General features: G+C 36.2%; 2 protein-coding genes across 2 annotated transcripts in view; one reads left to right on the top strand and one right to left on the bottom strand.

Moving 5' to 3' along the window:
• The window catches only part of LOC126481327 (nucleolar complex protein 3 homolog), a 107,235-nt gene extending 95,090 nt beyond the window's left edge, over positions 1–12,145 (bottom strand). Inside the window, exon 1 of the mRNA XM_050104994.1 lies at positions 12,029–12,145. Within this exon, the coding sequence (XP_049960951.1) occupies positions 12,029–12,037 (9 nt within the window). The 5' untranslated portion in view covers positions 12,038–12,145. The remainder of the gene's footprint in view (positions 1–12,028) is intronic.
• A 275-nt stretch (positions 12,146–12,420) lies between these two features.
• Positions 12,421–15,560, top strand: part of LOC126480830 (small G protein signaling modulator 3 homolog) — a 166,414-nt gene continuing 163,274 nt past the window's right edge. Inside the window, exon 1 of the mRNA XM_050104174.1 lies at positions 12,421–12,718. Coding sequence (XP_049960131.1) covers positions 12,650–12,718 — 69 coding nt within the window. The 5' untranslated portion in view covers positions 12,421–12,649. The remainder of the gene's footprint in view (positions 12,719–15,560) is intronic.

The raw sequence follows: 15,560 nt of genomic DNA, 5'->3' as shown, positions 1-15,560 counted from the left end.
ATAACTTACAAAAGCTCAAAAGTCACCAATATGTTTCTAAAACCCAAAGTAAGTTTTTGACGGACAAAAAAGCACAACTTCATGAAACTGAATGCACAGTGCTAGCTGATTTTGCAGAAAATTTTACATTTGTGATTCAGGATGCAATACAATGGTACCACTGGGTCAATGACCAGGCAACAGTGCATCCATTTATTCTCTACTTTAGAAATGAGAAAGATGAAGTTTGCACTTCTTCAAGTTGCATTCTAAGTGACTACTTGGAGCACAACATTTCGGCTGGACATGTGTTTCAAAAGTATGTAATAAATTACATAAAAGAAAATTTTAACAAGGTTGAGAAGCTAATATATTTTTCAGATGGAAGTGGTAGTCAGTATAAGAACAAAAAGAATTTTTCAAATCTGTGCAACCACAAAGTAGACTTTGGGATGAGGCTGAAAGGCACTTTTTTGCATCTTACCATCGTAAAAATTCATGTGATGGAGTAGGAGGTACAACAAAACGTGAAGTAAGTAAAGCCGGTCTACAAAGACCAACCACAGACCAAATTATCACAGTACAGGTCATGTATGTCTCTTGCAAGGATAATATTAAAGGCATTACCTATTTTCTGGTCAAGAAAGAAGAAGTGGTTCTGCAAATGAAAACAACACTTCAAACCAGATTTGAAAACTGTACAGCAATAAAAGGAACATGGCATTTCCACAAATTCCTTGGCATTGCAGAAACCTTAGTTCGATGCTATGTAATATCAGAAACCGAAATTTACGAGGATCGTTGTGTCAGTAAAATTACGTCTCTGTCTTTAACGTTGAATGACATAGTGGCATGTGTGTATGATGGACAGTGGTGGCTTGCAGAGTTTGAAAGAAAAGGTTTGGAAAACAATGATGTTTTTGTGTGTTTTTACCACCCTGCTGGCCCAAGAACATCATTCAAGAAATCTACTAGTGACAAAGTTTGGATACCAATGAAAAATGTTTTAAGGAAACTTTCAGTGCTTAAACTTACCACAGCAACTGAGAGGTCTTATTCTATATCACAGAAGCTGTCTGAAGAAATAAGTTTTCTCAACATTCACCACCAGGTTTAGGAACAGTCGTATCTCAAAGGATGTTAATTGAAAATATTTATTTAAAGTATGTCAAAGTAATATAAATGTTAATTTCAGTGATGTTTCCACTTTTTCTATATAATTCAGTACCTTACTTCAATAATAATTGATTATATCCTGCCGATATCACACATGAATAGACAACAGCCATAAGATCAGTTGTAATGTAAATTATTTCCTCATTTTCAAAAATTCATATCTTTGTTCACAGTCAGATATCAATGTTGAAATTTTTACTGTACGTTGCTATTATATAGGTGTACAAACTGTGCGAAAACCATATTTTTATATTCAGACCCATCTGAGATAACTAACCCCAAACTTGACAAAAAACGAAAATTTTCAAATTTCAAAAATTCATAAAAATTAAGGAAACATTTGTAAGTGTTATTGTTCTATATGAGGCTACTAGTGTATGATATGTAACTATAGGAAAAATATAGACTCTCATAAATCACTCCTTGTTTGTTATTTTTGGGCCTAAAAAGTGGATTTTTGAAAATTTGAATACCAAACTTTGGAGGTCATTTTGACCGTTAATTTTTGAATTTAGGGTATTTTGTGTAACAGAAAATGTTGTAGAGGACATTTTTCTAAAAACAATCACGTTAATTGCAATTTTGTAACTTAACCCAGTGCAGAGATATTCATATTTTTGCTAACGTCTCTAAACTGAAACATCATTGTGCGCTTACAAACGAAAATGGCCACCATTCAGTAGAGGTGAAACGTAATTTTTTTTTTAAAACTGTTTTGAACTTTTCAAATACAGGGTAATCGCATATAAAAAATTAAAATATTTAAAAATTCTCAAGCAACCAAATTAATTTTTATTGGACCATTTCATTTGGATTGACCTTGTGTTGAAAATGTTTGGTTTTTTGGGTTAATATTTGATTTGGAATGGTGTTGTTATTCTTACTGTCCTATATTTAGTTTATCCCTACCCAAGACCCCTCCCCCATAGTTAAATATTTCACATTTTATTTATGTTTGTTTATGGGTGTAATGAGTGGTGCCAATGTTGCCATATTGTATACGCTTGAAATAAAGGTGCCTGTCATTCTCATCTTGATGATGTTACAGTTCAAAGCAGAAGGGTGAAATCACAACTTTCGGTAATTCCCAGAAAAAAAATACACAATAAACTCAAAACAGCATTTTCTATCAGCAAATAAAATTGGATTATAAAGTGCCAAAGAAAATGAAAAAGATTACTGACTTTACATGTTTGAAAATGCAACTAACATATTCTTCACAAGTAATGCGTAGAATACACTTAAATATTACTTAAGAGGACTCAGAATAGTGGTTAATAATGAAAGGGGATAATTACAAACCCTATCACATTACAAAACTATAATGCTTTTGCAAGAAAATCCTGTGCCAAGATCTGTAGTGCATGATTAGTAAGGTTTTCTTAATCTCCTGAATTCAACTTCTCCCTCATCATGGGGGGAGTTTTCAGATGGACTCAGCAGGACATGAAGACATGCATGGGGTTAGGGGGACTAGTGCTTACAGGCCTGGAGTCAGTTCTCCTATCACTAACTTCAGTTAGTAGAAGGGGTGAAGGAGCAAGTTTATCGCTCGAGTCACCAACATGTGTCCTCGACGTATGAAGCAATGAAGAGCAAATCTGTGTTTACATCAAAGAACATTGTACAACAGGGATCAACTGAATGAGATAGAGCAGTCGTTAGAACACGGACCTCATATTCGGAAACACAAAGTCCACTCTGCCCGACCAACTAATTTAGGTTTTACTAAGTAGTTTCCAGCAAGTGGCAGGAGGTTCCATCATCAAGGCCATGGTCAACCACGTCTTATTCTCATAAAAGCATACTTACATATTGTAGTTTGTGTATATTTTTGAACTACACACATCAAAAAAAAGTTTTGAATCACTCCGGTTTCCAGGACTCCTGAAGATAGACGTTGACTGTGAATACTGTATCACACACACAGTTTCTTTGACTGTTCAGAGATGTCTCTAAACCCGCCCAAAGATGTAAACAACCATGCATGAGCAGCGCCTATTAGACGGATGGGGTCCAACAGCCGATTAGTTCTAGTCATTCCACCAGGAAGGAGGTACATGGCTCGTGTTGTATGTAGTTCAACCATGCCTATATGGTCAATACCATGGTTTAATCGCATCCGCATTGTTACTTAGGGGCAGGAAGGGCTCTCAACTAGGGAAGTGTCCAGGTGCCTTGGAGTGAACCAAAGCGATGTTGTTCGGACATGGAGGAGATACAGAGAGACAGGAACTATCGATGACATGCCTCGCTCAGGCTGCCCAAGGGCTACTACTGCAGTGGATGACCGCTACCTATGAATTATGGCTCAGAGGAACCCCGACAGCAATGCCACCATGTTGAATAATGCTTTTTGTGCAGCCACAGGAGGTCGTGTCATGACTCAAACTGTGCTCAACTGGCTGCATGATGTGCAACTTCACTTCCAACATCCCTGGCAAGGTCCATCTTTGCAAACACGGCACAATGCAGCGCAGTACAGATGGGCCCAACAACATGTTGAATGCAACACTCAGGAATGGCATCACATTCTCTTCACCACGGAGTGTCATATATGCCTTCAACCAGACAATTGCCGGAGACATGTTTGGAGGCAACCCGGTCAGGCTGAATGCCTTAGATACACTGACCTGCGAGTGCAGCAAGGTGGAGGTTCCCTGCTGTTTTGAGGTGACAATATGTGGGGTTGACGTACCCTGCTGGTGGTCATGGAAGGTGTCGTAACTGGCTGTATGATACGTGAATGCCATCAACTGACTAATAGTGCAACCATATCGGCAGCATATTGGCGAGACATTCGTCTTCATGGATGACAATTCGTGCTCCCATTGCGCACATCTTGTGAATGACTTCCTTCAGGATAATGACATCGCTCGACTAGAGTAGCCAGCATGTTCTCCAGACATGAACCCTATCGAACATGCCTGGGATAGATTGGAAAGGGCTGTTTATGGCCGACGTGACCCATCAACTGCTCTGAGGGATCTACGTCGAATTGCCATTGAGGAGTGGGACGCTCTGGATCAATAATGCCTTGATGAGCTTGTGGATAATATGCCACAGTGAATACAGGGATGCATCAATGCAAGAGGACGTGCTACTGGGTATTAGGGGTACTGGTGTGTACAGCAATCTCAACCACCACCTCTGAAGGTTGTTGCTGTATGATGGTGCAACTTGCGATGTGTGGTTTTCATGAGGAAAAAAAAAAAAAAAAAAAAAAAAAAAGTGGGAATGATGTTTATGTTGGTCTCTACTCCAATTTTCGGTACAGGTTCCAGAACTCTCGGAACTGAAGTGATGTAAAACTTTTTTTGATGTGTGTATTTCCTTCTACTGTATTATGATAACAAATCCATTATCACTGTAAGATGATCACTGAAGGAATAAATAAATAAAGCGAACTTTCCTGATATTTTAATAAGCCATAAATAATAACTTTGGGTGAAATTTCTTCTCCATTAGCATGCACGGATCTAAAATTGAAATATATAGCCTCTGAAGCTGAAAGAATACTTTTCGTAAACACAGCAATATAAAATATATTAAAGAACATACAGCTGAGATACGGTCCCCCAAAAATACCCAAAATTTGGCACCCGAAACATTTTCATAAATTTTGCAGATGCATATATTTTGATAGAGAAGAACAAAGTCTACTGAACTAAAAGCACACAAAGAAAGTACCGTCATGTGCCATGTTAACAATTCTTGGCTGAATGTGTCCATAAAATTATGATTTTATTGAAGATGGGCTCTCCAAGTCACACAATGAATTTTCTACCATTTCAAAAAAATACAGCTGACACCTGATGTATTTAAAAATCTAATGAGCAACAGACTCTTATTTGATAGAAAAAGTTGTTTATGTGCACTAAAGCAGGGACTTGTATGTTAAAGCATACCATTCAAAAAGGCAGCCTATCCAAAGTTGATATTTTAGTATGCATGTAGGTGGTGCAAACTTTAGACCCCTATCTACGAGAGTCTTTAGATATGGAACCAAAGAAGGTATCTGACTGAATACTACTGCAGCTCCTTTGAGACAGTACTTCAATACAGATAACTGCATCATCTGCAAAAAGTGCAATATTATCCACAAGGTTATTAATATACAACATGAACAGTAAGGGTTTCCTCACTCTTCCTTGTGGCACACCCGAAGTTACTTCTACATCTGACAACAATTGTCCATCCAAGGTAACATGCTGTGTCCTCCTTATGAAAAAATCCTTAATCAAGTTACAAATTTCACTTGATACCCCATTTTTACAATATGTGCAGATGTGGTACTGAGTCAAATGCTTTTTGGAAATCAAGAAATACTGTATTCACCTGATTGTCTTGATCCAAAGCTTTTAGTGTGCCATGTGAGAAAAGTGAGACTCGGGTTTCACATGATCAATGTTTTCAGATTTCTTGCTGGTCGCATGGAGAGGTCACTCTGTTTGGGATAATTCATTATGTTCTACGATTCTACAACAAATCAATGTCAAGGATAGTGGACAGTAGTTTTTTGGAGCACTTCTACTGACCTTCTTGTAAATGGTGACATCTGTGGTTTTTTCCAACTACTGGGCATGAATTTTTTGTTTCAGGGATTTATGACAGATTATAGTTAGAAGAGGGGCTAACACAGCCGCAAATTCAGTATAGAATCTGATAGGTATTCCATTGGGCCCTGGAACTTTGATCAATTCTAACAATTTCAGCTGTTTCTCACAACCACTGACACTAACACTTATTTCACTCATCTTTCAGTGGTACAAGTAATGAATTGGCGTAATTCTCCTGGGTTTTCCTTTGTAATAGAACATTTGAGAACAGAGTTAAACATTTCAGCTTTTTCTCTGTTACCCTCAATTTCAGTTGCTGTCTCATTCATTAGTGACTAGAAACTTACTTTGGTGCCACTAACAGCCTTACAAACGACCACAGTTCGTTTGGGCTCAGTGAAAGGGTTCGTTTGGGCTCAGTGAAAGATCATCTGCTATGGTAGTCATTGAAGAGTTTACACACTGCTCTCAGAATGTCTTAATTGCTTTGATTACAATCACCTGATTTGGGTAACAATGACTGTTGACTCTAAGATCATCAAAGGGATTGAAATAAGGGATCCGTTCATATTACTGAAGGTGTAGGAGGAAAAGCGATTTATAGATGAAAACAAATGCACAGCAGCCAAAAATGCAGACACAGAGAGAGAGAGAGAGAGAGAGAGAGAGAGAGAGAGAGAGAGAGAGAGAGAGAGAGAGAGAGAGAGAGAGAGAGAATAGAAAAATGACTTTATAAATAATAAACAGCTATCAGCAACATATCGGGAGTATCAGCTCATCCCTTATTATAACTGGTAAATTACACTTTCTAGCAGTAAAAACATTAAAATGTACCTTTTTATAAATACCCATATTTTGTGCATTTTAAACTGCTTTGGTCAAATTCCTGGGCAAATACCCATTTATAAATGTCCTACTCACTGGACATTTACCGGTCCCACACCACTACACGAAAATACTGATCTTGAAGATTAAATTTAATTTAACTGCTGGATTCACACTGATCAGGATACACTTGAAACTACACAATTGACAGTTTAAGAATATACAGAAGAACTAACAACAAAAGTTTTGACTCCTGTTTATCATTACATTACTATTACTGAGATTACTTTGATAAGTTAGCATTTGCAACAGTCCAAAGAACAAACTACGTAAAAAAGGCTCTAGTTTTGGCCACTACCCCACTTATGGCCACCTTGATGTCAAAGGTTAATTTTTAAGCTTCTCTGGAATACCAGCCAGTTCTACTATAGATTATTATAAGCTTTGTGAAAGGCTCTCTTCATTTGTCTACATAATCATTCTTTTGTCTGTTTTTGTTTGGAGACACCATTTTGTGAAATGATCAGTGTTGCAGAAGCTGGGTTTTGCAGAAGTTTTCTTTAAGCAACACATGATCTGTTTTTTTTTGTATTTTACATGTTTAAATAAAACATCAGAAGAAACTTAATCTGTTCAGAGGTAAGATAAGACATTATATTTTCATTTCTTTAAAGTTTTATATCGCTCAGCCTAAAAACATGTTATCAAAAGTATGTGGCCATTAACAGATCCATATTTATCCCTGGTTCCGTGTTATGGCCATTTATGTGGCCATAAGTGGAGACATATATGTATCCTGTTTTGGCCACTTCTAAAAACTGATACAAAAACATCAATATTAGTGTTCTGTCCTACATTACACTAGGCTAATTTTATTTAAATAGGCTTATTAAAATATTTTTGGTATTTTTAAATCAATGTATACCTCATTGTTAGTATTGTCTTGGCATATCATACTAATTTACCTATGCTTGTAAGATACAAAATATGCAATAGGCACTATTCAAATATGCAACATTCTTTAACTAAATCTTTGTGCATTATTTATAGGAAAAATGAGTCAACCAAAGAATAAGAAGTTTCAGTATTCTCCCAGCAATGTTAAAGATGCTCTAAAGGCTATTGATGAGGGAATGAAGGTTGCTACTGCAAACAAGTTGTACAAAGTTCCAAGGACAACATTAAGAAACAAAATTTCTGGTGTATCTCCAAAAGAATCTACAGAGCACTGTGGTCCACTTTCTGTCTTAGGAGAACAAATTGAAAAAAAATTGGTGGACTGGGTTTTGGACTGTTCTAGCATGGGATTTCCAGTTACTAAAGAAAATCTCTGTGCATCTGTGCACAAACTTATTGAGAATGCAGATATGGAAAGTTGTAAGGCTACATTTACTAACAATCGACCTGGAAAAAAGTGGTATTATGGATTTCTTAAGAGGCACAAGGTTCTGCCACAAAAACATGCAGAATATGTCAATAGGTCTAGAGGTTCTGTTACAGAAGAGAAAATAAGAAACTGGTTTCAGAAGTATCCATCACTTTAAATGATATGGATGTGTTAAATGACCCAAATAGAATTTTTAATATGGATGAAACTTCTTTTTTTCTGGCTCCTAAAGGAGAATTAATCATAGGTCCTCGTGGCCATCATGTTTATGAAGAGTCGTGTAACTCTGACAAAGATAACGTTACTACATTGTTTGCAGTGAATGCTGCTGGAAAAGTTGCTCCTCCCTTAACACTGTTCAAATATGCAAGGATTCCAGCATCATTGGTGAAAGCAGCTCCTCCAAACTGGGGCATTGGAAAAACAGAAAATAGGTGGATGACAGGTGAAAGTTTTTTTGAGTATATAACAAATGTATTTGACCCGTTCTTGAAAGAGGCTGAAATTCCCCGGCCTGTAGTAATATTTTTAGATGGGCACTGCTCTCATTTGACACTTCATTTGAGCAGATATTGTAGGGAAAATCAGATCAATCTAGTTGCTCTCCATCCCAATTCTACACAAATCTTGCAACCATTAGATGTAGCTGTCTTTGGACCTATGAAAAAAATGTGGAAGAAGATTGTTCAGAAATGGCATTTTGAAAATAATGGCACTGAAATTTCAAAATCTGATGTACCTTCTGTTCTGTCACAAATTATTACAGAACCTAAAATGGTGGCAAATATTCGTGCTGGTTTCAGGGCCACTGGTCTGTTTCCATTTAATGTGAACAATGTAGATTACAGCAAGATAGTTGTTCGTAGTATACCAGCCTCAACCACAGTTCAGACAAATGAGGAACTTCCGAGACATTTCTCATACATAGAAAAGCAAATTGATCCTGTCCTTCTAGATGAGTTCAGAGCAACCAAGAGAAGCAATCATGAGTGGGAAGGAAATCAAGAAGCACTATTACTTTTCAAGTTCTGGAGAAAAATAGCTGATGAGGTTGAAATGCATGGTGCTAGTGGTAACACTGATGACATTCTGACAGATAGCATAGCGCCTCCCTCTGAAGATAATCAAACAGAGAATGTTTCACAAAACGCAGACAGATTTAATCAAAATGTTGATAATATTGACATATTTTCAACACGCAATTCAGATATTCCTTCAACACCCACCAACAGTCTTATTCCTGCAGATATATCAACAACCCCCAACAGTATTTCACTTAATTCAGGTACTCCAATATCCAACCATAGTCCATCTTCAGTGTGTATCCAAGTGACACCACCAAAATCATTAGCAACAGTTTTTGAAAGTGTTATCACTTGGCCAGAACCTAAACAACGAGGCACAAAGAGAAAGAAAGAACATACACCCACTGTTGTGACTAGTGACAAGTGGGTGGAATATCATGAACTGAAGGAAAAAGAGAAGCAGGAGAAGGAGCAGGAAAAAAGGAAGAGAGAAGCTATGAAGGAATTAAAGTCCAAAGAGCAGCACTTGGCATTATCTCACGTAAAATGGGGGAAAACAAGAAACAGACAAGAGTTAAGTGATAGGCCAACAAGGTCTTCCGAGGAACGAGAATGGACGGACAATGGAAGCAGTTTCGATGACTATGTAGAAGGAGATGAAGATGAAATACCAGAAAATGTGAAACTATCTTCGAGTGAGAATTTGAAAGTAGGGGACTTTATTTTGGTAAAATTTAGTTTAACAGGAAATAGAAGAACAAGACCTGCAATTTTTAAGTATGTATCTGTAATTTGGAAAGTGCTTTCTGACTCTGAATATGAAATTCAGTGCCTAAAAAGTTCTAATGTTCAGAAAACTTGTTTTGAATACATTGAAAATGATGTTTCGACTATAACGGGTGAAGATATTTTAGGGAAACTGCCAGATCCAGTCTTGATGCAAGAAGGACGTTCATTAAAAACAAAGTACCCTGGTTCCATTGATACTCGTGAGAAATAAACTTGTGTGGAAATTGATTTAAGTAATTACTGGGACAATTCTTTGCCTAACGAATTTTTTTTTCTGTTCATTCAGTTTCTGTACCTTTTACCTATTTGATGTATGTTTGTTGTCTGTTGTCTTATATACTTGTATAAAGCACAAATTACTTTCTGGCACATGGATTGACAATTATTTTAGCCATAGTTTTATTATAATATGAAGTGGCCATAAGTGGGGAAACAACTGGCCATAGGTAGGGTTAACATGGCCAAAACTGGGGAAATGCGCCATTTATTTTTCAATATTTTTTTCTGCTTTTGTTAAATAACTTAGAATATTTGTTTCTACATGGTTGTAATGTGTAGACTTTGAAGCAATAGATACGATTTTTTTAAGTAATTTGTATACTTTCTTCCTATACTAAAAATGTGGTGTATCTCGAATTGCCCTTAATGTGTCCATAACTGGGGCCTCGACCCTACATGGACATTGTTGTAAAGCACTCATTAACTGCCATTTATTACAAGGGTAAGAAAAGATTAACATACACCAGCTACTGTGTTATCAACTGTGTCATTAGTGATTATACACATGATGCAGTAGCAGTGGATGACTCTCTTTGCTGAACTGGTCAAGCTAAAAAAACACACCCTCCCAGGATAAAGCCTATTCACATTTCTAATAATTGTTCCACTGACCAGTACAAAGATTTTAAGAACTTTTTCAATCTTTGCTATTATGAAATATTGCTGGACATTGTGCTTAGGAGTGGTACAGCCACTCTGAACCAATACAAGGTGTGATATTATTATTTTTTATCTTCTGACAGAAGTAAGCCAATTTTTTGTATCTTAGCTGAAATGACAGCAAAATGAAAATAAGCATTTCTGCCAGACTCAAATACACAATTTTCAGAAGTATTAACAATTACACAATCAGAGGTGCCCATCTCAAAATACAAGATGTCAATGATGGGCTAAATTTGGTTCATTCAACAACTTTAGAGAATAAGATAATGAGCCATGGGATTCTCCTTACGAAGTAGTCTTTTACAGCTTGCGTGGCAAGGTAGAAATGTGGTTTAGATTGTATCTAACTGATAGAAAACAAAGGGTACCACTTAATCATGGAGATGGTACAAATAGCTGCTTCTGACGGGGGAAAAGTACCTACAGGAGTGTTGCACAGTTTTGTACATGGTCTCTCACACTTTCCTAATGACCTTCCGTCTGAAACCCACCCCCCTGCCAATGCACACACTACATTCCTTTCCATGGGTCTCAGAAACTTCAAGAGGGCATAAGATTATAATTCAATGATCAAGACATACATCAAGAATACGTTTCAAAAATTTTATACCTTCATATTGACAATAAATTAAAATGGTCTTGCCATATCCTAACACAACACCCACAATACGTCTTCACTGAATGTACCGTATCTCTACATGCAGGTAGCTAGCTACAGCTCTATTGATATTCATCATCACTGAGCTGGTCTGCTGTAGAATACGATCTATCAAACTCAGAGGAAAAGAAATTTGCTTACGTGGGATGAAAATTACCATGGGGTGAACATTATTGAAATAGAAAATGAATGTATCTTTCGCTTTTGTCAATCGTATATGTAGTGATACCCAAAATCGCTTTATTTTATTTATTCCAATTACTAGTTATTTTCTGTTCTCAAAATATCGACGATACATGTATGTCAACATATACGCAAAGTGTAATGCCAGTCTGCAGATGATAGCACGGTTCTGCCAAAAATAATAATTGGAATAAAGGTCTTAAAATCAAGGGAGCTCGGCTGTGAGTTTTCCCCGGCTTCCCCATCATCAAGATCTACATCATTGTTTCCTTTATGAATTTTCATAGTAAGACTACGCATCACGTACAAAATGACTAAACCAGACTAAGTGAAATATATCGTGAAATGCTATGTAGCAGTCGAATTACGACATTACACACCCATCGCCGGTAATACAACTTGCCCCACGTACACTGACAAAAATGGCAACCAAAGAAATAATTATGAATTAAGTCAGTTGAACATTATCAAACTATCAGAAAAAAATAAACACGATAAAACTTACAGTAGTCATTCCGTACTCAATAAATTCTCACACAAGCTGTAAACACAACAAAACACACGTGGTTGAACACACTGTTCACAAAGCTAACAGGTCAACAGGAAAACATAAAGATATTTCATTGCTTCTTGACAGCAGAAAGCCAAATCCACCTGGAGGTGGCGTCACAGTCTAACATGAACTGTGGTGGCGTCGACGCAGCATCGTATATGTCATATGTATAAATTTCTGTCCATAACAGTAGAAAACTGTAATGAAATAAAATCCTAACACAATGAGTTCCATGACTGCTTATGCAATAAAAAGGAGAACTTACCTTTTTTTCAAAAAGTGTTTTGTCACCCTATAATATCTTTGCCATGGGGCAGTAAATGTTTTGAATTTTGTGGGCTTAAGAGATTTGACAGGTGGTGCCTATATAACCATATGTTTTCATTAACCGAGGGTGAAGGGCAGGACAGTAACAACAGAATGAGTTGTGACAGTAGCATGATTAAATTTTGACTAGAGGCACTTTAGTTTTACTGTGAATCATTTCGTTGTTGTCATCTTAAGTGTGGTTGATCGTGCAGTTTCTCATCAGTGAAGTACAAATAAGCAGTTTTAATTTCAAATTTTTAGACAATGGATATAGCGAAGACATTGTTTGGAACTCGACCACATGAGGGCTACCAAGGAAAGGAAGACTATAATGTGAGTGTTAACTATTACATACTTCTATGTGAAGAGTTTTGCAGTTAATCATCGTCTACGTACATTCTGTAAATTGAGTAACTGATATTGCTATAAATCCGGCTAAAAGCATCCGAAGAGAAACATTTTATTTTATTAGAGTATTCTGCTAAATACCAAACCCATCAGGAAAAAATGTATTGCTGGCATAGTTCGTATTTTGCTCCACCCTGAGAAACACACGAACTAGTCAGGAAAATTGTAGTTTGTTTTACATTAACTTTCTGAAATACCGATGGTTGCAGACGCACCAAACAAAAATGTAAACTTGCAGGTCATAACAGAAAACAAATTAGGACGACATTGTGATAAGGACCCTTCAAATAAATCGTTGTCATTGTGATAGGCTAAAGTAAAATTGTTTACAATAGATATTGTTGGATACGTTCTGAGGCATCAAGGGATAACCAATTTAGTATTGGAGGGAGGCATGGAGGGTAAAAATCGTAGAGGGAAACAGAAATGAATACACTAAGCAGATTCAAAGGGGTGCAGTAGTTGCTCGGAGATGAAGTTTGACCAGTATAGAGAATCATTGAGAGCTGCATCAAAACCAGTCTATGGACTGAAGACAACAATTGGAATTGAATATTGCAATGGTAGCGATAAAAATGAATGGAAAGGAGAAGAAATACGACTTTCTTGGCTAAAGTTGTTACAATTCTTACCTTTCTGCTGATTAGACCTCAAGCATTTAAGGTGAAACATATTAGGGTGTTACTTTTCTTAAGTACATTTCTTTTTCTTAGTGCATGTGGCCATGAAACTATGCACTCCTACACTCCTTTTCTTAGTTTAACTTTTCCAAAGTTTTCTCCATATTGATGGACTGAATGGAACATACTGTAATTTCAGTGAAATAAAGCATACATCCCACAGTCTTTTTCATTCATCCTACATAGCAGACTTGTAGAAAATGTTAAAAGATTTATTGACTGTATTGAAATCGTAAGACTTTAAATGCAAGTAACTGTTGCTGAAGACCCTCAATTTATTATTTTGAAAAACAATTAACAGAAAGCCGTTCCAATAATTATATAAATAGTTTTGGCCCAACTTGTTACCTCTAAGTCTCATTAAAACAGATTATGGCAGTATCATCAGGTAACTTGTTTTTCCTGTGGTACTTTGTGTGGGCCTATGCTACAGATAAGTATGATAGCAACAAAGATTTCATGGGAGAGTCTTCTATCACAATCTCATTCCAATTTTTTCTTGTGTTATGAAATGCAGATTTTTACTTTCGTTTGGTACATCTTCAACCAGAGGTGTTTCAAAAAGTTAATGTAAAACTTAATGTTCAAGTTCCTAACTAGTGTATATTTACCATTGAACTGTTTGGTCCCATTTGACATACATCTACTGGCAATATAGGACAACAGAGATTATTACTTCTATGTGAAGTCAACCAATAAACGAATGAAATTGAACCTTCACAGAATTAATTTTTTATCACACTCTAAGCACAAAAAATATATAAAATCAGAAAAAAAAAAAAATTGGGCGTTCTTGTTCTAGAGTTTTAAAGTTTATAGAAGTATGAGATTGTCATGTTTTCATACCCCAAAATAACCATATATAAAGATATTTGACCTGCAGACCTGAAATTTACACCATAACTTCCATGTGCTGCTTGACTATTTTAATAAAAAATGCTAAATTTTAGTGAACCAAAATTTTTAAAATTTGAAAATCAGGATTTTTTCTTATGGAAGAAGTGTTGTACACTGCTTGTTAATACGCACACTAAAATTCATGATGCCATTCTGATGGGAATGTATGGAATTTTATTTTACTGTAGCTAATTTGCATTGTATACAGCACATAGTTTGCAGACTCACTCGGGACTAAATTTGAAATGAAATGGTCATAAATAAACTCCCTTCAGTTTACCAGTTTAAATCTATAGTAAACCATGTCATTAAAAAACTGATATAATGAAGGGAATATTCTTTTTGTTATGTAACTTTAAATTGTGTTTATAGAATAAGTCTCCGGTATGTAAGAAAACATAACTTACACAACTGATTAATATGAATGTTAAGAAAAACCACCTCACAGGCTGTTGTATTCTGTATGAACATTCCAAAGTGCCATAGAAGTGCTTGTGTTATAATTTGAAATTCTCAAAGGCCCAACAAAATCTTGAAAGCCACATATTGAAAGACAAATACCAAGCACAGCCAATGAAATAGAAAGCTGTGTCATATTCCAGCATGGGCCTCTGTTTTACTGGCTCTATATGACTCAAAGTATATGTTTGTTTTAGAGGAATTTGACTTTTCACAATTTCAGATTAGTGAAATCTGAAGATAAACATTGAATGTGGTCAATATTAGTTACCAAATGTAACTGACTACAGCAGAGGCTGTTAAAATAGCTATTTTTTTAACAAAAATGTAGATAGTTGGAGCATCTTATGACAATGTCATCCATAATCTGTTGCTCTTATGTACACCACTATAATACTGTTATGATTATTGTTTCCTAGTTTCATTAGCGTCTTCCACAGGGAGAGAAACGTAAATACAACTTTGATTTGCATTAACTAGCACATGTTAATCTAAAACGTCTAAAGTTGGGCGGGACCTACATGCCACTGTAACTAGAATGCAACAAATATGAAGACTTTGTCAGAATGATTTATTTGAAGCCACACTATATATTACACTTCAATTAAAAAAAAAAAAAAAAAAAACCCTCTCTGAAGTGACAGTTATCATGAATTTCCTTGAGTTAGGTGACGCAGTCTGTCTTGAATTCAGGATGTGTAGTAACTACAGAAACTGCTCAATTCATGGTC

The sequence above is a fragment of the Schistocerca serialis genome, chromosome 5 (assembly GCF_023864345.2).
Source record: "Schistocerca serialis cubense isolate TAMUIC-IGC-003099 chromosome 5, iqSchSeri2.2, whole genome shotgun sequence".
NCBI classification, from domain to species: domain Eukaryota; kingdom Metazoa; phylum Arthropoda; class Insecta; order Orthoptera; family Acrididae; genus Schistocerca; species Schistocerca serialis.
The sequence above is the reverse complement of the archived record's forward strand: the minus strand, read 5'-3'. Positions and strand labels throughout refer to the sequence as shown.